At 37.2% G+C, this 26540-nt stretch overlaps 4 protein-coding genes across 4 annotated transcripts; all 4 read right to left on the bottom strand.

The window, feature by feature from the left end:
• Nucleotides 1-383: 383 nt before the first annotated feature.
• On the bottom strand, nucleotides 384-10973 carry LOC140758834 (WD40 repeat-containing protein HOS15). Its single transcript, XM_073095166.1, has 14 exons — nucleotides 10720-10973; nucleotides 9143-9288; nucleotides 8685-9036; nucleotides 7331-7425; nucleotides 7186-7232; nucleotides 6459-6609; nucleotides 6161-6224; nucleotides 3574-3732; nucleotides 3339-3460; nucleotides 2131-2205; nucleotides 1608-1661; nucleotides 1465-1538; nucleotides 1024-1098; nucleotides 384-923 (listed from the first exon to the last, which is right to left on the bottom strand). Exons 1-14 carry the CDS (start codon nucleotides 10784-10786, stop codon nucleotides 704-706), a joined length of 1701 nt encoding a protein of 566 aa, XP_072951267.1. The 5' UTR covers nucleotides 10787-10973; the 3' UTR covers nucleotides 384-703.
• A 2021-nt stretch (nucleotides 10974-12994) lies between these two features.
• On the bottom strand, nucleotides 12995-14836 carry LOC140759113 (isoflavone 2'-hydroxylase-like). Its single transcript, XM_073095587.1, has 3 exons — nucleotides 14244-14836; nucleotides 13791-14130; nucleotides 12995-13710 (listed from the first exon to the last, which is right to left on the bottom strand). Exons 1-3 carry the CDS (start codon nucleotides 14834-14836, stop codon nucleotides 13096-13098), a joined length of 1548 nt encoding a protein of 515 aa, XP_072951688.1. The 3' UTR covers nucleotides 12995-13095.
• Nucleotides 14837-16690: 1854 nt separating this feature from the next.
• LOC140759112 (cytochrome P450 81Q32-like) lies at nucleotides 16691-20641 on the bottom strand. Its single transcript, XM_073095586.1, has 4 exons — nucleotides 20591-20641; nucleotides 18469-18917; nucleotides 17995-18316; nucleotides 16691-17311 (listed from the first exon to the last, which is right to left on the bottom strand). Exons 1-4 carry the CDS (start codon nucleotides 20639-20641, stop codon nucleotides 16691-16693), a joined length of 1443 nt encoding a protein of 480 aa, XP_072951687.1.
• A 966-nt stretch (nucleotides 20642-21607) lies between these two features.
• LOC140758696 (cytochrome P450 81Q32-like) lies at nucleotides 21608-23846 on the bottom strand. The gene is made up of 3 exons (XM_073094951.1): nucleotides 23198-23846; nucleotides 22747-23068; nucleotides 21608-22401 (listed from the first exon to the last, which is right to left on the bottom strand). Exons 1-3 carry the CDS (start codon nucleotides 23800-23802, stop codon nucleotides 21772-21774), a joined length of 1557 nt encoding a protein of 518 aa, XP_072951052.1. The 5' UTR covers nucleotides 23803-23846; the 3' UTR covers nucleotides 21608-21771.
• Between the last annotated feature and the right edge of the window lie 2694 nt (nucleotides 23847-26540).

Here is a 26540-nt window from a genome sequence, read left to right as displayed (position 1 = left end):
GAAAAAAAAAATTAAGAAATAGAGGTGGGTGATAATAGAGACAAAACTAAAGAGATGTTTTTTAATAATTTTATCCAAAATAGTAAATGAAATCAATATATTAGGTTATTCAAAAGAATAAGAAAATTACAAACATTCACATGTAAATTGAAACTCATAATCTTATCCAGTGTAACACAACCACTCAGGATATCCCTGCAGCAGCGATTTAACTGCAACACCAATAAAACTTGCTGTTTTTCACCCATAACAACAGGATAAATTCATGCCGGATACAAAAATGACACCAAAAAAAAAAAAAAAAAACTCATTAGTAAATGGCCGAGTTTATATAATAGTAACGAGAATAGCAAGGTAAAAATGCTGATACTATCAGATGGCAGTGACAATCAACAACCAGCATCAAAATTTTATTGCACAATTGATCACTGCATATCTATCCATTTCAATTAGTTGAGGAAGATAATAGAGTCAACACCAAGCCGAATCCAAGAACACAATAAGGCAAAAGTACCAAAATCCTACTAAACTAAAAACCCAGGTTAGCGGTGCTAAATGACGATCTATAGTTGCGGGCTTGCGGCACAGTAGATATGGATGATGGATCCAGGTAGTTTCTGAGGCCATATCTATATTACTGTCTGCCACTGCAACGGGAAAATTGTCCCCAGCGTATTAATGATCACTATATTCTGAATGATCACTATATTCTGAAATCCATAACGCAAACGGTGTTGTTGGAGAAGCAGGCAGCAATCTTGTCACCCTCTTTGTTCCAACAAACTTCAAAGATGCCACCACCCCCTCTGTAAGTCTTCAAGATTCTCCCATCTTTCACAGACCATATGTGCAGGCACTGGTCCAGCGACCCACTTGCCAAATACTCGCCATTCGGGCTAAATGCAACGGAGTATACAGGTTGCCTGGGAATTGTATGACATATGACAAAAGATGAAGGATATGCTTGGGGAAATCAAATTACAAGTGTCAGTAGGACTTAGATAAAAGCTTCTGTAGTTATACCTGTGGCCATCCAAGCTGTACAGAATGCGTCCTTGATCTACATCCCAAAGCTTGATAGTTGAGTCAAAGGATGCGCTGAGTATGTGCAACATCACTAATCAGTATAGAATAACCCATGATAGCAAAATTTATGAACACTAGCAAGATCAAGATATGAAATTCATATGCATGGACGGTGGTTTAAGAACTAAGAAGGCATTAATATTCCAAGAATGACGGACTTTCAGTGCTGCGGGTTCATTATTACATTGCAAAAGCACAATTGATTTCCGATGAGTTATATCATGGAGTAGTGCCGCCAGCAACAGGAGGTACATGTGCCGAGCAGCACAGTACATGCTGACAAATGGTACACACTAGCATGGTATATTTAACATGTAGCATTTATGCCTTCAAACAGAATATATAAATAGTTCTTAATTTAAACATAATACCACTTACCTTGCCAAAACTAATTGTTGAGTGGGGTTACTCGTTCCCAGACCTGTGGGGCTCCATCTAATGGTATAAATTTCCTGAAACAAGAAAATAACTCAGCTACTCTTCAAGGAGTATCAGGATGGCGTTGAGCAAATGATTAGAACCTTGCTGTGGTCCGTGAAGTCATACAAACATTTATCATGTTTCATGCTCCATATCTGCCAACATATTATTCAACTTATTAGCCTGACATAGTTGTATGATTATCTGAATGCAACAAAGAAACAACAATGCATTATGGAGTTTAGACTACACATCTTAAAGGAGCTCATGGATGACAGAGAGAAGTTCTATGGCTCTATGGAAAATCCAAAAAACAATAAAAAGTTATATCTCAAGACGAGGATATAACGTTAAACACTAATAAATGGATCTAGCAATAATCTTGTTTAACTTAACATTATTAATGCGACTACTACAGAAAGCTCATTCATAAGCTGTAATACTGGATAACACATCTCATGGTACAATTGTCAGTTCAAATATGCTTAACTACCATTGTGGTCTCATCATCACATAGCAAAGGATGTTTAACCTAAAAAAATCAATGCAACTATTACTTCTCAAAGAGAAGTGGGCAAAATTAATACTGAAAGCAAGCTCTTAGCTAAAATACCGAATAACTACCTTTGCAGTCCCATCATCAGAGCAGGAGGCTAACAAAGCACCAGTTGGATCCCATTTGATAGCATTAACTTCACCCTGAAGAAAGAAAGAAACAATGCAAAGATATGTAAAGATATACTCCATGAGGTTATAATCAGTATTTACTGGAAAACTGCTAAGTTTCTAGTGACATATCAATAATATCATACTTCTCCACTGTTGAACTTTGAAATAGGGTCATAAGTACTGACAAGAAATTCAAATGTGCCATGAAGTCAGGCGTGAGTGATGAATACTGGTGAAAATGGTTGGATAATATCCAATGCAATCCAGTTCATATTCAAGTTTTCCCAAATGTGAGTCTAGGTTTGCCCATCCCTCATACAATTTAAAATCCGGATTGTCTAATGTAGATACAGATATGGGTTAAGTTGACAAACATCTTATGGAACCCACTCAAAGAGCTCGTCCCATAAAGCTAGTAGAATACATAAGTGCCAATGTCTGTATCACCAATTATTTGATCACAATAGTTCAGGCTCTCAAGGACTACTTTTCAACTATACACAAATGTACATCAAATTAAAAGGAAAAGGTTCGCAATTTCTGCAAGCTTGCTCCTGAGCTAGCTTCAGCCTTCCCTTATTCCCTTGAACTGATCGCACAACAGAGAACAAAATAGGATTTCTCCAGTGCAAAACATTTCTGATATACTAGTAAAAGTGCTTATTGCAAAAAATCAAGATTATAGCGAGGATATATTCAAATACAAGTTCAGTGAAGAAAAATCATATTAGTGAAAATTACTCAAGATTCTAGGCTACAATAGAAATGTTCGTAAGTATAGAAGAAACCTTTTGTTAAACCTACAAACAAAAATGAACTCTAAATTGCTTTGTACGCCACAATCTTAACTTTGCACTGAAATGACTAACTAACTAGGAGATTTCATTGACTAACTTCGCAAATAGCATGTCTTATGTATGACCTAAAGAAAAACACAATCGAACGTTCAATTCATAAGAATAAATTTTGTAAGGGGAAACGAATCAACAAGGATATGTTAGGAGAAATGCAGTTGGATGATGTAATAATTATTGGGATCTATGTTATCGTTCTAAATGTTAGAAATGTGAATGTGATGTTAACATATTAAAAGAGTTAAGGCTTCTTGGAATCTTATGTAGAGACTCAGCTATATTATGTGTAACAGTTATATACAAATAAACCTGATGGCCAGCGAACGACTTAATTGGACGAGACTCTCCAATCTTACAAACGAAAATCATGTGATCTGTTGAGCATGTCGCAAAGGAGCTATTGTTTCTCCAATCAACATCTAGCGTAGGAGCTGGGAAAGGAAAAGAACAAACAATGTATAATCTTAGCCACAATATGATAAATCTAAAAGCAACCTGAATAATCATCATAAAACAGTTGAAAATAAAGAAACAATACTGTTACCTGAATGAAATTCAAATTGTTGCTTACACTCCCACGTCTTTGTGTCCCACACAATAGCAGTTTTATCAACACTACCACTGAGGAGGAAATCGCCTTTCTTGTTCCATTTCAATGAGAAAATGGGTCCCTTATGCTTAATCAATGTATTCTTCAATTCTCCTGCTTGTTTTGTCCATTCCACAAGAAAGACAAAACAAGAGAACAAATAAAGGAGTATAAATATTAGAAGATAAATTATTGATGCCTTACTAGATGTTAGATTATAACATACTAAAGGACGCCCTAAAATATTAAAAAAAATTCTTAGTAGAGTAATGATGTTTGATTATAAGAAGTAAATACCACTTTCTTTTTCCTTGTGTAACCTTGACATCAATCAAAAAATAGATAGTATATTTCAAAGTGTTTTATAATCCAATGCATAAGAAAATTGCACAAGATTGAAAGAATTGAGACCACCACCATTATGATTTATGCAAAACACAGGTGAAGTTGTATCATTTAGAAAAGAAATTCAAAGAAGATGAGTACGATATAACCTGGGCTATCGGCCTATCGTATTGCCTTTTAGAACTAGGACCTATTTATTGGTAAGAAAACACAAAAAGAGCATTTATGTCCTGTCTAATGTGGTGGCTACATGAACGATGTCAAGAGCACCTAGTAAAAGTAAGTCCTGAGATGAAGGAGGGCTAAAGGGCAAAACAATAAGCCCCTCTTTCGATCATCCCTCCACGTCCTCTCCGGCTCTCCCTTGTACGGATGGCAAGCACAGTGATGAACAATTGTGGATGGCAATGAATGATTGTGGATGACAGTCAGCAGCAGCATGGCACGATTTTTGATCTTTCTTCTCTCTCTCTCACTCTCTCCCACACTCTTTCACTCTCTCTGTCTCTCCTATTTCTTTTCACTGACAGCAAACAGTGTTGAACTCTTGAGCTTCTTTTTTTTCATAGTCCTAAACTATTAATTGTTCAAATGTTCAATGACTCTTAATTTGTTATGCTAGGTAGAGGAATTAATTGGAGGAATTGATTGTCAATAAGTATGTGAATTTAAATTACTGAATTTTTTTTACTGTCTTGCATTATTAATCGGAGGAATTACTAATTAGTTGCTGATTATAGAAATTTGAAATGTGAATTAAGTGGAGGAAGTAATCAGTGGTTACTGATTAGTGATTAGTGATTACTTGTTATGAATTTGATAAGTTCGATTTTGAATATTTGATTATATTATTTGTTTTGGATATTTTGTGTGATTCTTGTGAACTTGTTGTTAAGGGTGTGAATTGTGAATTGTGATTATGTTATTTTATATTTTAGTATAGTGCATTATTAGCAATTTTATACATACTATACTAGTATTAAAATTAAATCATATATAATTATTTAAATTTTGTATATATAAAAAATGCTAGACCCCTTGTCGCCCGCCTTCTATCTTAGCGCTAAGCGATGGAGTGACCACCCACCACTACAACCGGCTCTCAAAGCATCAATGATCTTCCATTTTTTAATGGAACAATCATAATTATACAAGTAGGACCAGAAATATGATGATCACTACAAATTGTGGTAACTTATCAACTGTCCTCTAGGCAATCTCTCTATATAACCCTTCGTTTTAAAAGTATCAGAGGCACAGTCATCAATAAGCTGGTTACATTTAAAAGGGCCTTCTTAAACACCCCCTTTTAGCATTGGAGGATTATATGCTCACTAAATATTTTTGGAGCCTACGGATGGTTAATTTGTCAAATTAGGAAGGACATACTGCTGGCAACTATATGCTGGAAGCAGTGAAAAAATCAGAAGGAACTCCAAGGAGGCCAACACCAAAGCTGGCTCTTATGAGGCATTCTTATAAAAGGAGAAACTAGGAATACACTACCCTAAAAATAACAGATGAGCTTTATTTAACATTCCCCCCTTATGTAACTTATTATTTGTAAGCTACTTCAGGACTCTTATTAAATAAAAAAACTAGGATTTTCCCCCACTTTTTCTTCTCAAAGAATACAGTGATCTCATGCAATTATAGTCGTGTTGGCATAGTACCAACACGTGGCATGAGGGGTGCCACACGACATCCCTCCTCTTGCCTCATACGGATTATTGTGAAGCCTTGCCTTTGCCCATCGAGAGAAGTGTGCCCTAGCATCATCTGAAGGAAGACGGCCCAAATGGGCTGAAATAAAAAGATTCGCTTTCTGGATCTAATTTAAGTAGCGAATCAAACGACGAGAATGTCGTCAAGGATGATAGGAAGGGCGGCATAGTAAGTAGTCTCCCTCTCCCTCTCTCCTCTTTTTCTCTCCCTCTGGGTTACCAGTGGAGCCACTTTTCTTGCAGCACGATTAACAGGTGTCGTAGCATGTGTTGTGCCAATGGCAGACTAGCACGTGCCATAGGCACGATCATCCTTGAATTCATGTAAATTGTAATTAACAATATGCCTAACATTATTAACTAAGCAAATGAACCACATAAGTACAATAAATTTAGGATTTAGAGTTGAAGAAAACAAGACATCAGATTCTTTTTTTTTATAAAAAGAGGAAATTCAAAGTGAACAAACTTACCGTCCCTACTCCATATTCTTGCCTGGCCATCATAAGAACCCGTGGCAAGTAGAGTACCTTCTCCCTGTAGTATAGATCCATAAAAAGAAAGAAAATTGAAAGAAAAAAAAAGGTCCAAAATTCTTCCAATGGAACAAACAAAGCAGATCAGACTCCGGCATATAAATTTTCCAGGAACACATCACATAACATGATTGGTTAGGAAGATCAAAGTGGAGTAAACTTTGAAAAGGTAATATAAAGACATATTTTCAATCAATACAGGATATTGTCAACTGTGATAAGAAAGAAAGCTCACATTCCAATCTAGGGTTGTGACGTCCTTGCTCTTCTCATTAGTTCTACCTTTAAAATGTTTCAGAACATGGACACTTGCCGGAGTTGTTTGCGCACTAGAACCACAATGACCATCTGGAATTGTCCAAATTCTTGCTGTCGAGTCTCCAGAGCTACCAATCACAATAGCAACATTATGGATCCACCTAAAGTGCTTAAAAGCAACTCCAAAGAAACTCAAACTGAACTAGCAAGTATAAACTCAGAAGTCAGAATGATAGATGTTCAATTTTCAATTCAATACTTAGCAGGTCGACATTAGGAAACTTTGTGCATCATAACAACCATAATTTCATGAGTAGAGGCTTGACCATAATTTCACGAGTAGAGGCTTGTGACTAGCCAGTTACTAAATGCCATTCAAGAATATGAATAAATAAGTACAAGAAGATGATTAGAATGGACTAGATGTCTGTTTATCATTTCCTGGAAATGAAGGCTTGATACTTATTACACAATAGTTATAAGAATATGCCAAGATGGTGTTGTAGGCCTGTAGCAATTAAAGTGTGACTAAAATTAGATCAGTACCTGTTCAGAAGAAACAGTTAGAAATACAGATATATATATATAAGCAACATAAAAATGAAGTGAACAGGTATCGATGAAAGCAACTCCCTAAAGTGTTTGCTTCAACAAAAGAAGTGCTTTCCTAAAAACTAGTCTTACTTTTGCAATTATATACTCACCCTGATGCCAGAAGAGAACCTGTTGGGCTCCATGCACAAGCAAATACCTTAATTGAAAAAAACAGAGTAGTGAAAACTTACCGCTAATAGAACATTGTAATCAATCTAAAATCAAGAAAGTATAACGCGCCAGAAAATGACAAACCTCAGAATTATGCCCTTCCAAAATGATTACATCAGAACTAGAGATCTCAGAAGCTGTCTGTTGAGAGCTTGGGGTAACATCCATTGGTTCAGGTCCTGTTCGATTATTTAAGAGATTAAAAAAAAAAGTTATCAATGTATTAGCAGAAAGAGATGACTAACCATTCTTGTGATAAACTCCTATGTTCAATGAGGTCATCCATATCAAAGGAAATAAATGATTTTCACTTTTCAAAAGTTAATGCACAAATAGGCACTTGGACTTATAAGTTATAACAATATCAAATGAAATCAAACTGGAAAAGCGTCCTAAATGTAGAATGCACATGCAGCAAAGTGTTAAGCATTCATAGTTTGAGATATTAGCCAACAAAATAATCAAAGATCTCCAAACTCGATCATATTCTTCTTTTTACCCATATACCATTGTTATTTATGTCTAATTCTAAATCTACTGAAAGACCAACATCTGATTTTTTATTTTTTTACAGGTTCTCTTCTGACTGAATTTCTTGCCGGAAATACAACTGGTCTTTAAACAAATTATAATTATGAAAATTGATGTACATAAATAAATAGATAGATCTAGATTAGAAGCATCTCCTTGTTTATGTTCCTGTAAAAATTAGGATCCTCGTAGTTATTTTTTAAGAAACAAAGTAAAAATATAAGTGGAACATGTGAAGTCACAAATGGACATTTCTTGTATAAAAAATACTGGAGAAAATAATTAAAAAATACTAAGCAAGAAGAAATCCTGTACCAAGTACTGAACTAGTATCCACATGGTTTTTCTTCCTATAAATCCCACACACTCGTCAACATACTTCTATATTTATTGACACTAGCCTACTACTTACTGCACAACATCATTGTGTATTACACTTAAGACTATAATGACTACTGGATATTAATTTAAATCTTCTAAAGTTACTTGTAACAGTCTAAAAAATGATTAAAAAAAGAGAGTATCTAAAACAAGATGAGGATCGATCTCTTCAATCTGGTAAGGGTGGAATCTGTAAGTCAAAAAGAAAAAACATCCTATTTAGACCCATTATAAGTAGACATGAATAAAAGCTTGCTTATGTAATGTTAATATTTAATAAAAGTTCACATTTTGCAACATATTAATGTCATACGACATAATAAAGTTATCCCTAGCCGTTATACTGCCCAACTAGATCGAAGGGTTCCTTTGCATGTGGAATATCCCAAGTTTCTTTCTGAATTTTTCATTTTATATCTATTCCAGTATGTATCAAATCTGGAACAAAAGAAGAAAGAAAATACAATAATTTGAAATAATTTCCTACGTGGCAGGAAAAAATGTAATATAATTAACAGGTCAGTACCTCCACCTACTGCATTTTCATCAAGTTTGGCTTTATCTTTTCGCTCCATTTGCTGCTTTTCCTTTTCTTTTTCCTTTTCCTTATCCTTCTCTTGTTCTTTATCTTTTTCTATCTTCTCCTTCTCTTTCTCCTGATCTTTGTCTCTATCACGCCTTTCTCTCTCCCTTTCAATTCCAGGCTGTCGTTCTGGTTCATCAACATGCTCCTTCGCCTTTTCCTTGTCCTTACCATGATCATTCTGAATTTTTTCCCTTTTCTTCTCTTTTATGATTTCTTGCAGCTCATCCACATCTTTTGTAATGAGATCCAAAGGTTTTAAAAGGGAAAAGTCCTCATCAATGTCGATGTCACTCTGGTATGTTACCATGCATGAAGAAAACAGACAACATGTTTTTCTTAACAAAGAAGATTATGACTAAAACATACATGAATCACATGTTTAGATGCAAAAAACATACGTTATTCACATTAGCTTCCATCTCTATGTATTGAAGACCTTTTTGCACAATCGTTATGAGTGCCCCAGGTGGAACTAAATTTCCATCGATATCGCATTTGTTAATCCCCGCCTCAAATCCTAAAGAAAATGCTGAATGATTGAAACCTGGATATTTCATATGTGTTAGCATCACATGCACAGCTTACTTCTCACAAGATATAATGCACTTTTATATTAATGAAATAGCTGAAAAGGCAGTGATTTGAAAGGCAGTTTTGGCTAGCAAGGTGGTTGCGGTTTCTTGTGGCCACATATGCAGTTTTTGGTGGACAGCTAAGGCGATTGTACTTCGTATGCGATTTTTGGAGGTCATTTGGTGGTTCTAGGCACCCGTTTGATAGTTTACATGGATCAGGTTAGCAAGCGTGGGTTGTAGTTTCATATATTTAATAAAAATATGATGCTACCAAATGTTATTTGTGTGTATATAATATTGTTTACACATATTATTTAGTATTTAGTACATTCGTAAGTATAGAAGTTTACGACTAACCAAATATTACAAATAGTACATATAATATCATATATAATATTTTTAATATATAAAAATGTTAGGCCGCATAGGCGCCTGCATGCTGACTATGCGTTATGCAGTGGGGTGGCTGCCCGCATACTACAGGCGCTTTTCACAACATTGTGAAACAGTGAAAACATAAAGAATTCTTAGCAACAGTGAGAATATAGGGCAAAAACAGACAAGGCACTCGTTAATTACATGCAAAAGCCTACAAGATTAAACAAGCCAATTGAAACTGACATGGCTAGGCAATTCCCAGAACTATAATACACAAAACTTTTGGGCACAATCACCCTCTATTAATGATAGAGAAAACATGTTATTATATCATGGTACTCTTAACCATTGCCACAGTCGTGCAAAAAAAAAAAGATCAGTATTGTAAAAAAAATCACGAAAAAATCAGATTAAAATATGTCTGAGAAGGAAAATTTCAAGAAAGATTGAAGAGAAAAGGCGTGTGCCACTAGCAAGTAAAATGACATAAATCCATTAAAAATAAAGAAAACCCATATATCCATAGCTACTTGTTAAAGGTTAGGTAAAACCCTTACCAACCATGAGAAAACAAATTTGCCAAAATTAGGCAATTCCCACATCCCAGTATTATGCTAACGGAAATTTTGGAAACAAAACCAGCATCTCTTAATAAAGAAATGTTCTTTTTAGGTCATGGTCACCATTGGTGCGAATTCATTTACAGTTAATACGATCATAAGAAACTCAGATATTATGATATGCTCGAAGGAGAAAATTCAGAAAAAGTAAACCAAAATTTAACAAAATGGTCTCTTCTACTTGCAACAAAATTTAAACCTAGATAAACTTGTTAACAATCCGACGCTCTCTCACGTATTAGGAATAACCCACTCCAAACCCTAAAAAAGATAATAAACCAGCGCTGTAAACAAAGGAAACCCTAGAAATCGAAATGGAAACATACAAGGAGCGACGAAGAACCCAAGAATGGTAGAACTAATCAAAAATTAAAAGGGGGCTTGGGGGATTCGGATACCGACCGGACTCGTGGAGGTAGCGGAAGACGAGGTAATTGAGCTCGACGGAGGTGATGGTGGACTTTGACATCGAAATACCTCGCGCTCGTAGTCGTAGGACCAATCGACCATGGCAAGAGGGGTTTCGTCAAAGGGCGGCAGAGGAATAGAAAAGCATCTTCGAAGAAGTGGAATCCAGGTCCAGGAAAGTGAACATATTTTGCAAACGGAGACGTTCTATCGCCGATTATTTTGGTCGTAACTAACGGCGGATGCGCTCGTCTTTTTGAAATTAATACTATCCGAACTAGTAATGCTATTTTAACACAGAGAAATGTGCATTTAACACCCTCCCAATTTAATATTTACAAACTGAGCTCCCTATTTTCTTATAAAATATATGCACAAAACACCCTGATTCAATCCCAAACCTCTTGATTTCAGATTACATGAAAAGATAGAAGCTAATTGTGAAGAACCAAGGAAATAGTGATATTTTTTCAATGTTTTAAAAAATAATAGTTTGTTAATCAAACTTAGAATAGTTTTTGCACATATTTAATAAAACAGTGAGCTTGATCTGCAACTACTAAAATTACAGTCGGTAGTTCACAAAAAGATTAAAATACAAGGTTTTAAATGCAAATTTCCCTCGTCCTCGTTAATTATTTTGTGACAGTTGATCTCTTTTAACTGTCTCTCTCGTTCTATAATAATATCTAAAGGTATTAATATAAAATTGTTAGATACCTATCTATCTTCAATTTTAATACAAAGAAAATAGTATCTAAAAAACCTAAATTAAAACATAATATTTTAAATTTTAAAAGTCTCATATAGTTAAAGAGATCAATGTAGTAAAATAAACCAAATAATTAATATGAAAATGAGCAATAGTTTAATAATCTACATGTAAATTATCACTTTGACTACTTTAAAAGCTCTCTAATTTTCGCTACCATGGGACGGTTTAAGTACATATTTGGATCAAATTAAGGTATGGGTTTATGTATTTAATTCAACTAAAAAAGTAAAAATAAATAACACTCCATGATTGATATATTAATTATGATTTGAAAAAAAAGAAGAAGAAGTTGTGGGTACATATATAATTTTATCTTAGGAAAGGGGTACTCTCTATGAGAATATTGAATTTATCCCTTTCAATTTTCCTAAGGAAAACCTAATTCCCACATAATTCTATAGAAATTTGGGCTATTCAAACTACTTTTAAATATGGCCAAGTGTGTGTTGATGGGCTTGGAAATTGGGTGCATGTCTACCTTGGAAGGGCTTCTAGGGAGATCTGGGAATGAGTTTGGGCCATGATTGGATCATGATGGGTGATGTTCAAAGGAACACCTAACAATTTGGGGTATGGAGAGTGTGGAATGCCAAAGTGTCCAGAATGGCAGAGCATCAGCTAAGGAAGTTGCTACAAGGGCTTGGCATCTAACGAAGGAACACTTGCAACAATGGATGGCTCAAAGGTTTGCTGCTAGCTTTAAGCTCAGGTTAAGTGGATGCCTCCTCCAAATGGGATGGATTAAAGTAAATACGGCTGACTCTTTCAGGATGGAGATGGCCAAGCAAGAGTGAGCTTTGTCATTTACTTATGCTAGCAACTATACTGAAGCCACCAACAAAGTGTCCCCTATGCCCAAGGTTGATAGAGCCAAATCATGATGAGGTTGGACGGGAAGATTTTGGTCTAGGATCGTGGAGAATTAGGGGCATTGTGGATATGTGTTAGACCTTAATCTCTAGTTCTACAAATGTTAAATTTCTTCATAACTTACCTATAGCGAGGGAAATCGGGCGACAGACTGGATAGCCAATTTTAATAGAGAGGTGATATACTTGATCACTATGAACAAAATCGAATCTAAAAAGATCGTTGATGTAAACTTTAGTTGATTTCAACTCCTTAAATAAATAAAATAATTAAATTTACTCGTGTTTCTATTCCAATAGGTTGATATTTATTGTTATTAGATGGTTAACTCAACTATATAACTCATTATTGAAAATTTTTAATAGGATATCGAAATAATGCCATATTAATTACTTAAATTTATAGCATAATTGGTACACATATATGGAAAGTATATTCTTGATTCACATAAGAGTACAAAATTAAGTTTTATTCTATTCTTATTTCACCAATTCTAATTTATTTTTTTTGTAAATATACATATAATCGGATATATAGATTTGGATAATATTCTTTCAACACATATTTTTTGTAGCATCGAGAAGCATAGAAAAATTTGAAGCATAGAAAAATTTGAAGGGCTAAGTCTCTCTTCTTACCAATGAATAATGGGGCTCAGAATTATCAAAAGGAATTAATGTAAAGATGTGGGAGTTAATGATAAAATTATACTCATGCATGCAATGTTAAATGCGTGAGAGAGCATCCATCATGCAGTCACGTGGCCGGCACAAGGCTTCCAAAGCCGCCTCCTTCGGCATAGTTAGCCCCGACCCCTCCCTCATGTCAACATTAACTCCCCCAACTCTTTCCCACTCGAAGCACTGGATCAATGTCCCTAAGGTGAGCATCACCATCCGTGTAGCCAAGTTGTCCCCCGGACAACGTCGCCGGCCCATCCCAAAATGCATCAGAAGCCTCCCTTCTCCTCTCCTCTCCTCGAACCTCTCAGGCCGGAAAGCCTCGGCGTCCTCCCAGACTTCGTGGTCTCTGTGAATCTCGAAGGCGTTCACGAGCAGGGTCGTCCCGCGAGGGACGTCGAACCCTGCGACCACGCAGTCTGCGGAGGAGTAGTGAGGCAGCAGCAGAGGAGCGGCCGGGTAGAGCCGGAGGGTCTCGGTGACGACGGAGTGGAGGAAGGGGAGGTTCGGGAGGTCGGAGTCGTCGAGAAGGCGGTCTCGACGGACGTGGGCGTCGATCTCGTCGGAGGCTTTTTGGAGGATTGCCGGGTTGTTTAGTAGGAGAGAGAGTGCCCATTCTATGGTGTCGGATGAACTACCCGTTCCTGCTTCTAATACACTCTGTTAAAAGAAACGATCCATTAGTGATGCCCTTCTAAAATTTCTTATCAATTTGCATGTAGTTTGAGGTGCATGCTTACAATGCATAGTGATCTAATGACATGATCCGTGTAGGTTTCCGCATCCTCCTTCTGCAGCGATAGCAAGACTCCAATCATATGCTTTTTTGCTTTCTTCTCCTCCTGATCCTCTTCTTGCTTCCTCCTCTGCTCCTCAATGAGCCTGCGTAGGAAACTAGTCCTGCTCTTCTCCAACCTCGCCAGTCTCTTCCCCATCCCTTGGAAATCGAACCACCTCACCACCGGCAAGAAGTCCCAAAGGTTCGATGCGCCGCTCAACGCCATCGTCTCCTCCACCATCTCCCTGAACCACCGAGCCTCCTCCGATACTTCCACCCCTGTCTCTTCCACACCATAATACCTTGTAAGAGAAGAACACTATATAATTAGACGTCCCTGTGGTTTTACTTTCACTTATTATCATCACTTGAGAGTATGGATTGTGGAGGATAATGTATGGAGCTTTTACTACACCTCTTGTTCGATATCATTCTCATCATCGTGTTCATCAACAGCTCGAACAGCCTCGACTTCATCTCCACCTTCACGAATCCGCCGCCCTCCCCCTTCGCAGTCGCCGCATGAGAAAGCCGCCGCACCATCGCCCGCACCTCCTCGACGTGGACGGTGGAGAAGGCGTGGACGCGGTGCGAGGATAAGAGCTCCAAGCTCGCGATGCGGCGAAGGTTGCGCCAGTACGCCCCGTAGTTGGCGGTCCCCACAGTGGACCAGTCGTAGGAGAGGATCTTCCCGGAGGGGAGGCGAGGGCGGTCGGCGAAGGCGACATCGTTCTTGGAGAGGCATTCCTCGGCGGCGGCGGAGGAGGAGACGACGACGACCGGGTGGGAGCCGAACCGGAGGAGGAGGACAGGGCCGTGGCGGCGGGAGAGCGCGGCGAAGGTGCGGTGGAGGGGCTTCTTGAAGAGGTAGAGATGACCAATGAGCGGAAAAGAGAGAGGGCTTGGCGGGAGATGATACTTCTTCTTCTTGCCTAAGAAGACATTAATAAGTTTGAGGAGAAGGAGAAGGAGAAGGATGCTGAAGACAGCAGTATTGAAGCCATCCATGGTGTGGTGTTTGGGAATAGCAGGTAGTTTAAGCTAATTAATATGGTAAGAGATGTGGAGTTTTTGACCAAACTAGCCCTGTTCTAAACTTTTTTTACCAATATAGACCATAGCCCTACTAGCCCTACTTCATAACTGTTTTACTTCTCGAGTAGAAATGCTACTAAGATAAATATTTTTATATAAAAATAAAGTTTTAATTTAAACAGCTGAAATATTAACTTAGATAAATTTTTATAAATAAAATTTTAAAATGTTCAGCGTTGTAGCCTCAGATAAAAACCGTTGACTAGTTTAATAAATTTATTTTGATAATAAATTTTTGGAGCAATTTATTTTGATAAATAAAATTTAGAACAAGGATAATTTAGTGGATCACTCAAGAGTTGTGCATCTTACTATGCTAATAGAATATTTAGTTTATTTTACATTTGTTATTGTTATTGTTTAATTAGGTTAAATAATAAACTAATAATATAAATCATGAATAATTTTGTTTAGACCTTCTGAACTATTATTATTTTCTAAGTCTTATTTTTTACTTACATATTCCTCTGAATCCAATTTGTTTTTAATTTAGAGATTTGTGTAGAAAATATATATACAAAAGGTTATACAGAAGTGTACGTGGGAGAGTCTAAATAAATTATCCCTATAAATTATATTATATGTCTTTAGAATTCAGACTAAAAAAACTATTTAATATTAAGATATTTAATTAAAAAAATTTATAATACTTGCTACTATATATTTTTTAAATATTATAATTATCACTAAAATCTATTGACTATTTCAGAATTGTCATCACAGTTAGTTTTTAAGAAAATATTCCTAACAAATTATTTTAAAGTTAGCAAAGACATGTAAATTACTAAAACTCTTACTTTATAAAAGTAGAGCATAGAATTTTTATCTCACATGAAAAAAATATATTTTTTGATGTATTATGATATTAAGTAAAATATGAGATATTTTAAACTATTTTAAACAAATTATGCAAGGACAAAATATGTTTTAAATCTAAGTTTAGTTTTCATCATAGATTTAACTAAAGATGATATTTTTAAAAAGAGGATGATGACTTTAGTGGCGATTATAATACTTTGAATAATATAGTGATAATTATAATATATATATTTTAAAAAATATATTATTCTAAAAAATTTCTATGAAAATTATGTAAAAAATTCTCCTAATACTTAATATATTATAATCTAAAATGACACTTTTACCAATTCGGAGCACCACTCTGCAAAATCTGTAAGCATGCCTAACATGATCTGCCAACAAGATGAGAGAGAGAGAGATTGTAGGTCCCACTTCATAAATCATATCTAGTTGACGCTGCTAGATGCTCTTTTGTTTTGCCCCCCTATGTCTTTGGACATATCTCGGATCTAGTTGATGCTACTGTCTAGATGCTCCTTTGTTTGTTTTTCTCCCCCTATAGCTTTGGAGATCTCTCGGTAAACCTCGAAGGAATAGAATAGGGTTAATTGCATTTTACCCTGCTATTGTTTTAGGCTTTATTTCATAAAGTCTGAGAGTATCTTCAACTTAATCATTTAACCTCCCATATGATATTAATTAAATTGCTATCATTATTTTTTTTAATTATATTTGATCAAATTAAATATCAATTTAAATGTTAAATTTGAATATCTTTATTAGAAAGTTGAAAATTTTATCTAATTCTTTATAATATCTTATAAGTTTCTTTAAAATTGCCCTCTAGTGAATTTGAGTCATGACCACCAGGAGATTAAGTGGTTTTAACTTAAAATTATACGGGGGTCTTATAAAATTATGCCAAACCACAGAGGATTAAATATAAATTTTCTCCTTAATTAATTTTCAATCTAAACACCCCATAAGAACCCTCCCTATGGTTCCTCTTGGCTTATACATAGCCTCTAAAGGCACCGCTTTAGGCAATGTCAAACCCGACCTTTCTCCTAAGTCCACAGCTTCGTCTCCGACTCTCCTCCACTCGAAGCACTGTAATAAAGTACCCAACACAATCCTCACCTCTCTAATAGCAAGCCCTTCTCCTGGGCACTTCCTTCTTCCATACCCGAATGCTATCATGTGCTTCTCTTTCCCCTTTTCCTTCTCGAACCTCTCTGGTCTAAACTTGTCGGGATCGTCCCATGTGATAGGGTCCCTTTGGATAGAGTAGGCATTGACTAATAACATTGTGCCATGTGGGATGTCGTAGTTATTTAGAACGAGGTCGTCTCGTGATTCGTGTGGAACAAGAAGAGGCGCGCCGGGATAGAGACGAAGAGTCTCTTTTACGATGCAATGCAGGTAAGGGAGGCTGGAAAAGTCTGACTCATCTATCAGCCGTTCGTTCCCGACGTGAGTTACAATCTCGGCTGCCATTTTGGTGAGCGTGTGCGGATTGTTCAGCAAAAGGGACATCGCCCATTCAGCTGTATTGGATGTCGTCTCTGTTCCGGCTACCAATAAACTCTGCACATAAGAAGAATCGTAACTAGTCGATAATTTTAGCTAAAGTTGGTGGTTAACTCCACTGCCACCCAAAAGATTGCGGTGTAATTCCAAGCAGTTTAGTATGTCGATAATAATTATTTGGTGAGTTGACTAACTATTCATTTTGATGGTATGTTTTTTTAATAAAAAAAAGAGCGATAATTAACTTGATGGTATGTTTTTTTAATAAAAAGAGAGCTGAAACAGCTAGTTACAAACTCAACAATATTTACCTCAAAATAATAGCTCAAAAATATGTCTGTTAAACAACTAGACTATGTACGTGGTTTAATTTATTAGCCAAAGGAATAGCTCGCTAAGATCTAAGTGTTTTTGCATCAAGAAATTATTGGTCTTTTGTCTATTTTATATGTAGCTTTTGGGCGTTTTAGAATACTAAAAAAACCAATCAACTTTATATGTAGCTTTCTTCCTTCTTATCTTCTTTTTTTTTTTTTCATCTGGTCCTTATTTTTTTTTATTAAATTATAGAAAAAAAATACTCTTGGATTGATTCAGATAATCTAGCAATAAATATACGAGAGGAATACGAATTCTTTTTGTTTTTTCATTATTGGGTGTTAAAGAGAGGGTCCTTGTAAACTGTGATAAACATATAAAACCTAATTTTCCCTTCAAAAAAATATCATGTTACTACTTACCATGCATATCGATTTGATGGTTTGGTCGCTGTAGCTAACCGGATCCGTTTCCTGTAACGATAGGAGATCTGCTATCATGGTTTTCTTCTTTCTTTCTCCTCCCTTGTCCTTGTTCTCTCTCCTTTCCTCATCTATCAACCTTTGGGAGAACTCATCAATAGCTGCGGATAACCTTTTCATCTCCCGGTTCACCCCTCGAAAGAACCCTAGGATGGGCAAGAAGTCTGAGAGTGAAGAAGCGCCTGCCCTGGCGAAGAGCTCCTTCACTACCTCTCTAAACCGCCTTGCGCCGTCTGAACCCTCCGCTTCTTCTCCGCAATACCTATCAAATCCACCATTCTATATTAGATTCATCTTTTAATAGAGAAGATTGATATAGTATCGCAGCATATATAGGTTCTTAGGTTCGAGGAGGAATCCCATGCATGCTAAGCCTTCAAATGATAAGCTTAAGAATAAGTAAGCTGACAGTACCTTTTCCCCGCCATCATCCTCATCATCACATTCAGAGAAAGCTCAAACAACCTCGACTTCAGCTCCACCTTCGCGAACGTCGATCCCTGAGCTCCGGTGATGTTCTTCCAGTTCAAGAGGAGGCCCTTGGCCATGTGGCGAGCCTCTTCAATCCGGACATCTGACGACAAGAGAAGGCGGTGGGTGGAGAGGACGCCTACCGTGGCGATGCGGCGGGTGTTGCGCCAATGCGACCCGTAGTTGGCGGTGCCGATGTTGGTATAGTTGAAGGTGGTATGCTTCTGGGAGGGGAAGTGTACCCGGTTGGCGAAGGCGACGTCATGGGTGGTGAAGCACTCCTCCGCTATGGCGCGGGAGTTGACGACGAGGACGGGGTGGTGGCCGAAGCGGAGGAAGACGATCGGGCCGTAGCGGGCGGAGATGCGGGCGAGGGTGTGGTGGAGGGGAATCTTGAACAGATAGAGGTGGCCTATGAAGGGAAGAGCAGGAGGACTCGGTGGGAGCTTCTTCTTCTTCTTCTTCCTCTTGTCGTTGTTGAAGAAGAAGAGCTTGACGAGGAATAGGGCAGCCAAAGAAAGGAGGGTGATGATGTAAGAGAAAGACATCTCCATATTGGATGAGGCCCAAAAGAATAGTCTCTGATATGATCGATAATTCCATATAGAGAGCGAACCACTATTTATAGGATACATATATGGTTGGTTTGCACTATAATATTATTATCATTGTTGCTTCCATTCTTGCCCTTTTTTTTTTCCAACTTGACCTATTTTAGCTTTAAATGATACGTAATATGAATAGTAAATGCTGTTTATTTTTTCTCTTTTCTAGTTTTAGATACTATTTTTATGTTTTCTAGTTTTAAGCTTTTGTCTTTCTTTAATTTTATACTAATTAGAAAAGAGAATTGTGTATTTATAGTTGTCTTAATAGTTAAGATAATTATAGTTTTACTTAGACTCTCTTTATCTACCTCTTACTATACTTCTTTCCCTTCATATGTACAAATGTCATTACTCATTAGTGTATCATTTTACAAACGATTCTCTTTCGACGCAATCCACTTTGTAGAGAATGATTACATTAATAATAAGCTATATCGATAAGCAAACTAATATTCCACTAGTTTATTTTTGACAGAAAAATACTCTTATATAATATAATAGAGAAAACAATTATAACTTAAATACTGTATAGAAAAAAAATCTTTTAATAATTTTAACTAATAGAATTACATTATGACATTTAGTCCAAAAAAAAAAAAAATCAAAAAAAAAAAAATTTAAAACAATATGCAAAAATATTAGAAGTAACTTGATTTATACTTATTTGATCTTCGATCTTTTTCTTTATGTGTATACAAGTATGTCAGAGAATTACCTAATCTTTTGAGTGAGAGGAGGATAAGGCTCATAAACTGATTAATCTATCATCACAAACTCACACTAATTCAAATCAAACCTTAATAATGTCTTTTAATGTTTCTCACCAGAGAGGGAGAGAATTATGAAAATAAATTATACTCGGTAAGGTTGTAGATAACCCTGCATTTAAAAAAATTAAATGAAGCTATAAGAAAATTGTACTAATATAAAAACATATGTTATAATAATTTATGGTACAAATAGAAGGGTTAATTCGAGAGGACGTTTGACGTTAGCTGTTTGGTACGCAAAAGCATCTAAATGAACATATTTTGAACATGCTTAGAAAGGGAAAGAAGTAGTCAGATTTACTTGTTAGAGTGCGACGCCAAGTTTCTATCCTTTAAATTAAAACATGAGCATCTAGACTAATTATATATCTAATATATAAATTTAATAATTAGGTAAAATGAGAGTCCATAAGCCAGTTATAGTCCCGATATAGAGAGTATTAGATTAATGTAAAATTAGCTCACTAAATAATAGAGAGAGAGAGAGAGAGGAATTAAATTAAGTAATAATTTTATTTAGACCTCTCTAAGAAAATATTTATATACGTCTAATTAAACTAATAAAGAATTAATTATAGAGAAGGGGTGATGATTGATAGAGTCGTGTAATGGAAGTGTTTGCGAGTTTTATAACCCGTGTTAATGCGAGTGTTGGGAAGAGTCAACACGCGCCGCAATCCTATTTACAAGCTGAAGCACTGCCTTAATCCATTCAGTGTGGGTGGGTGGGTGAGCCATGAGGTGTGTGATCGGTGTGTAGAAAATTTCGACGGTTAGAAACCCATGAGGTGACAAAAGTTGTACGTGATGCTGACTTAATTATGTAGGTTAAAACACATCTGATAAACACTAACTCACATCATCGAAAGTAGACTTTATTCTTGCCGACGTTGACCTTAGTTGAGATAGATTTCTATATATAGAAGATTTTACATTTAATTTGCAGCAGAATGATAGGCCAACTAGGGGTTTAAGCTCCAAGCTAAGCCAGATAGAACCCAAGTTGAAGTTTATATCGAGCCTAAGTCAAAAATTATTTAGTATAAATATAATATTAATAAATATCATATTTGAGTTGAGATTGAGCAAGTCAGCTTCAAACTCAAACTCGGCTTAAAATTTAGGTTTGGGTCAGCTTAAGCTTGAGCAGTTTATTTATTTCGACACTCTTGCAGCCCATATAGCGGGCCTAGTATTATTGAAGGCTGTAGCCTGTAGATCTCGATAAATCTTTTAACAATCGAACAATCTAATTTGACATGCAAAATATTACTGATCTAGTGCAGTTCTTTACTTATTATAGTTTAGTGAGGTTTATATTTATGTAGCAATTAAGTAATGATTTATATATTCCATACCAATTTGCTAATATCTGTTTCTCTCTTCTCTTCTCTACTCCAATAATTTATATTTATCAATAAAATTAAATTATTAGTTTTTGCCATTGAAAAAAAAAATTATCACTTTAATTATTTTCACTTCATCTCTCTTCTCTCCCTTCACGTTCATCCATTATAAATAGTATTTTAGTTGTTAATCAAATTATCTCTTAATTTTTAATTTTTTTATATTACATTAAATGTAACTATTATACTACTGGTTGCATACAATTACTATAATAACATAAATTGATATGGTATAAGTTTTCTTATGCAAGATTGTGAAATAACTACAATTAAGCTAGTATTATTTTAAGTAAACTAGAATCATGTAAAGCACTGAATTAGGCACTCTTTATAAACTATATTGCTAGTACATACTGCTCACTAGTGCCTTTATTATCCCAGCTATGTGCACAATTTATTCGACAAAATGCCTGACTTCAATCTAGACGCCCCCTAGTGCGTTAATTAACATAGGCACACAACTCATTCAACCTCAACTAGATCCTCCATGAGAACTTTCTCCATGTTTTCTCTCGGCTTACACATAGCTTCCAAAGATATAGCCTTCGGCAACGTCAAACCCGATCCTTCTCCCAAGTCCACAGCTTCGTCTCCAACCCTCCTCCACTCAAAGCATTGCAGCAGAGTACCTAACATAATCCCCACATCTCTTATGGCGAGCCCTTCTCCTGGGCACCTCCTCCTCCCGTTTCCGAATGCTATCATGTACTTCTCTTCTTCTTTCTTCTCCTCAAACCTCTCGGGTTTGAACTCGTCGGGCTCGTCCCATGTGGCTGGGTCCCTGTGGATGACATAGGCATTGACCAATAGCATCGTGCCGCATGGGATGTCATAATTATTCAGAACAATGTCGTCTCGTGATTCGTGCGGGACGAGTAGAGGCGCGCCGGGGTAGAGGCGAAGAGTCTCTTTTAGGATGCAATGCAGGTAAGGGAGGTTGGAAAGGTCTGATTCATTTATAAGTCGTTCTTTTCCGACGTGAGTTTCAATCTCAACTGCCGCTTTGGTGAGCGTGTGGGGATTGTTCAGCAAAAGGGACATTGCCCATTCGACCGTGTTGGATGTCGTGTCAGTTCCGGCCATCAGCAAACTCTGCATATAAGTCATAATTTAGAGGTAATGAGTAAAAAATGAGAAAAGTCATAATTTAGAGGGATTTTTTATTTATTTCAGTCTGTATCTCAATTTACAATATATATATATATATATATATATATATATATATATATATATATATATCTTCTCATCATTTTTAATTTTGATCCTTACCTTTTCTTTTCTTTTTTCATTAAATCATAAAAAATATACTCTACTTGGGGAGTTTCTTAAGATTAATCAAATACTAAATATATGAGTGGCTTAGGTGTTCTTTTTGGTATTTATTAGGGGTTCTAGAAGATAGCAATAACCAAATTAATGTATGGAGTTACTACTTGCCATGCAAATCGATTTGATGGTTTGGTCGCTGTAGCTATCCGGTTCTGTTTCTCGTAACGAAAGGAGATGATCTATCATCGTCTTCTTCGTTCTTTCTCCTTGGCTGTCCTTGTTCTCTTTCTTGTGCTCATCTACCAGTCTTTGGGAGAAGTCATCAATGACTGCTTTTAACCTCTTCATCGCCTTGTTCACCCCTTGAAACAACCCTAGGATGGGCAAGAAGTCCGACAGCGTCGTAGCGCCTCCCCTGGCAAAAATCTCCTCCACCACCTCCCTGAACTGCCTTGCGTCCTCCGAACCCTCCGCCGCTTCTCCGAAATACCTACGAAATCCACCATTCCGTAATAGACAAGATTGATAGATGAGCACAAGAGCAGCAGAGCATAGGTTCTTCAATTTCACTAAGAATGCCAAATTATGTTATTAATTAATAGGATTAAGTTAACGGTACCTCTTCCCCGCCATTATCCTCATCATCACATTCAGAGAAAGCTCAAACAACCTCGACTTCAGCTCCACCTTGACGAACGTCGACCCCTGAGATCCGGCGATCTTCTTCCAGTTCAAGAGGAGGCCCCTGGCCATGTGGCGGACCTCGTCGGTCCGGGCACTCGAGGACAGGAGGAGGCGGTGGGTGGAGAGGAGCTCCACCGCCGCGATGCGGCGGGTGTTGCGCCAATGCGACCCGTAGTTGGCGGTGCCGATGTTGGCATAGTTGAAGGTGGTATGCTTCTGGGAGGGTAAGTGTACCCGGTTGGCGAAGGCGACGTCATGGGTGGTGAAGCACTCCTCCGCTATGGCGCGGGAGTTGACGACGACGACGGGGCGGGAGCCGAAGCGGAGGAAGGTGATGGGGCCATAGCGGGCGGAGATCCGGGAGAGGGTGTGGTGGAGGGGATTCTTGAACAGATAGAGGTGGCCTATGAAGGGCAGGGCAGGAGGACTCGGTGGGAGCTTCTTCTTCTTCCTGTTATTGTTGGTAAAGAAGAAGAGCTTGATGAGGAAAAGGGCAGCAAAGGAAAGGAGGATGTTGATGTAAGAGAAAGACACCTCCATGTTGGATAAAGGCCACTAGAATTAAGCCTTGATATGATATGGATATCTTTCTGGGCACGCACCATTATTTATAGGATACATAATTGGGTTTGGCCGAATGATTAAGGTGATCAATTTCCTATGCAAAAACGTTAGCACATGGTCATCTAGAAGAAAATATTTTAAGCATGATTTAAAAGGGAGAGAGAGAGAGAGAGATGGTTGCTTATTACTTTTTTTAATCCTTTTTGGACAGAACATTGGATGCTAAATTATAGGCCCCATATTTTTGGTAGATAACTGTGTCAACCTTTCTAAAAAGTTGAGAGCCCGCAGATTAATCACAAAAGCCTGACAGGACTACTGAGTCAATTCTTTCAAAATATAAACTACAATAGTCCAAATCATATGTATATAACCCTCTAATAATTTTTTTACAAGAATATCAATCCTAATATTATATAAGATAGATTTGAACTTATGATATCGATGATTCCGCAGAGAGGCAAGATATCAAAGTTTGATGAAGACATCTCAATGCATGGTTGGGAAGATGACAATTATCTCTCATCGGGGCCGCACTAATCAATTGAGTAGGCAAACAGTTGTGGGCTACCCTTCCCTTGCTTCTCATCAATGACGTCAAGTTGGAAGTCCTCTTGAGGAAAAGCCGGGTATAATTATGAATTCAGTGGCCCACAAACAGAAGAAAAGCTACAAGCTAGGAATCTGAGGATCTTTAAATTGGTGAAGGCATCGTCCAATAACTGTTTGGTGAACAGCAAAAGATACATAGTATGAGTTGAACGCAACGTTATAAATGAAACATATATGGAAGAGGGATGAACCATACCTTAAGCCAAAAGAGCACGTAGAGCTTCAGAACTGCTGCAATGCCGGCATGAAAGAGGATGGAGAATGCAGCTGGCTCGGCAGAGGACGGGAAGCCCTTTACATTCACTCCTAAACGTATCAGCTGGAATTAATATGGAGGAGTTAGTTAATCTGTGATAGAACGTCGTAAGAATATTTCCATGTAGTGATAGTTCCTTTGGTGGGCTCTTCTCTGGTGCATGGAATATGTGTGATATCTCTTGCTTTTGGCCTTTTTTTTTTCTTTAAATGTATGTTGATTGATGAAACAATGGATGTACATTACTTTCACTAAGATATTACTGATCTAGCACAGTTTGTCATGTAATAAGCATAATCTTATTATAGTTCAGTGAGGTCTATATTTATATAGCAATTAACTAACGATTGATTTCAATACTAATTTGCTAATATTTATTTCTCTTTTCTCTTCCTTTATTCTATTAATTTATATTTATAAACAAAATTAAATTATTATTTTTTTCCCATTGAAAAGATATGCTATCACTTTAATTATTTTCACTTCATCTGTCTTCTCTCCCTCCGCGTTCATCCATTCTAAATAATATTTTAGTTGTTAATCAATCTTCTAATTTTATATTTTTTTATATTACATCAAATATAATTATTATAGGAATGGTTACAAATAAATACTATAATAACATAAATTGGTATGGTATAAGTTTTCTTATGCAAGATTAAGAAATAAGTACAATTAATCTAGTATTATTTTAAGTAAACAAAATAATGTAAAGCACTGAATTAGAGACTCTTTATTAACTATATTGTTGGTACATATTGCTCACTTGTGCCTTTATTATCCTAGCTATGTGCACAAATCATTTGATAAAATTCCCGATCCAGTATCAACTTCAATTTAACTAGGGCTGTCAAGCTTGACGAGCGGCTCAAGTTTGGCTCAAGCTCGATTCGGCTAAAGCTCGAGTCCAGCTTAGCTCGGTCAGAGTTGAGCTAAATCTGAGCCGCTGAAATCAGTTCAAAATTAATATCGAGCATCGAGCGAAGCCTGAGCTGGAGCCGGCTTGCTTAGACTCGATAGGCTCCATAGACATTATTGCAATATTGTTCGACTCATCCCTTACCCAACCCACTCTCACAGATCACCCTCACCCACCCCACCTTCACCAATCACTGTCACCCACCCCACCCTCACTCTCATCCACCATACCATCACCATCACCCCACTCGAGCGGCCTACCCTCACCCATTCAACCTCCTCCAATTTGTCGGCCTCCTCCTCCATTGATCATCTCCTTCAATCTCTTTTGGCGACCTCCTCCTCCATTGGCGTTGAGCTCAGCGTCAACCTCCTCTTCTTTCTCCACTCCGTCAGCCTCCTCCTGCTCCTTCGGTAAGTCGTCGTCTACGCTGCCACTGTCTCCTCATCCTCTAATCAAGCTCAAGCTCTGCTCGAGCTCGGCTTGAGCTTAATTAGGCTCAGTTCGAGTTGAGCTGAGCCGAACTTGAGTCGGTGCTAACTCGCTTAGGCTCGACTAATTTACACCCCTAATCTAGACACTCCATAAGAACCCTCGCAATGGTTTCTCTTAGCTTATACATAAGCTTCCAAAGACACAGCTTTGAGTAGCCTCAAATCCGATGCTTCTCCCAAATCGACAGCTTCGTCTCCAACCCTCCTCCGCTGAAAGCACTGCAATAGAGTAATGGAAGTGTTTGCGAGTTTTATAAATTATAACCCTTGTAATGCGAGTGCTGGGAATAGCACTGCCTTATCCATTCAGTATGGGTGGGTTGGCCATGAGGCGTGTGATCGGTGCGTTGAAAATTTCGACCGTTAGAAACCCATGAGGTGACAAGGGTGTAACCAGGTAGTTGATTGATAGCAATCCGGGTTACAATTATGA

Source organism: Typha angustifolia, chromosome 4 (assembly GCF_048772165.1).
Source record: "Typha angustifolia cultivar Huaian chromosome 4, ASM4877216v1, whole genome shotgun sequence".
NCBI lineage: Eukaryota > Viridiplantae > Streptophyta > Magnoliopsida > Poales > Typhaceae > Typha > Typha angustifolia.
The sequence above is the reverse complement of the archived record's forward strand: the minus strand, read 5'-3'. Positions and strand labels throughout refer to the sequence as shown.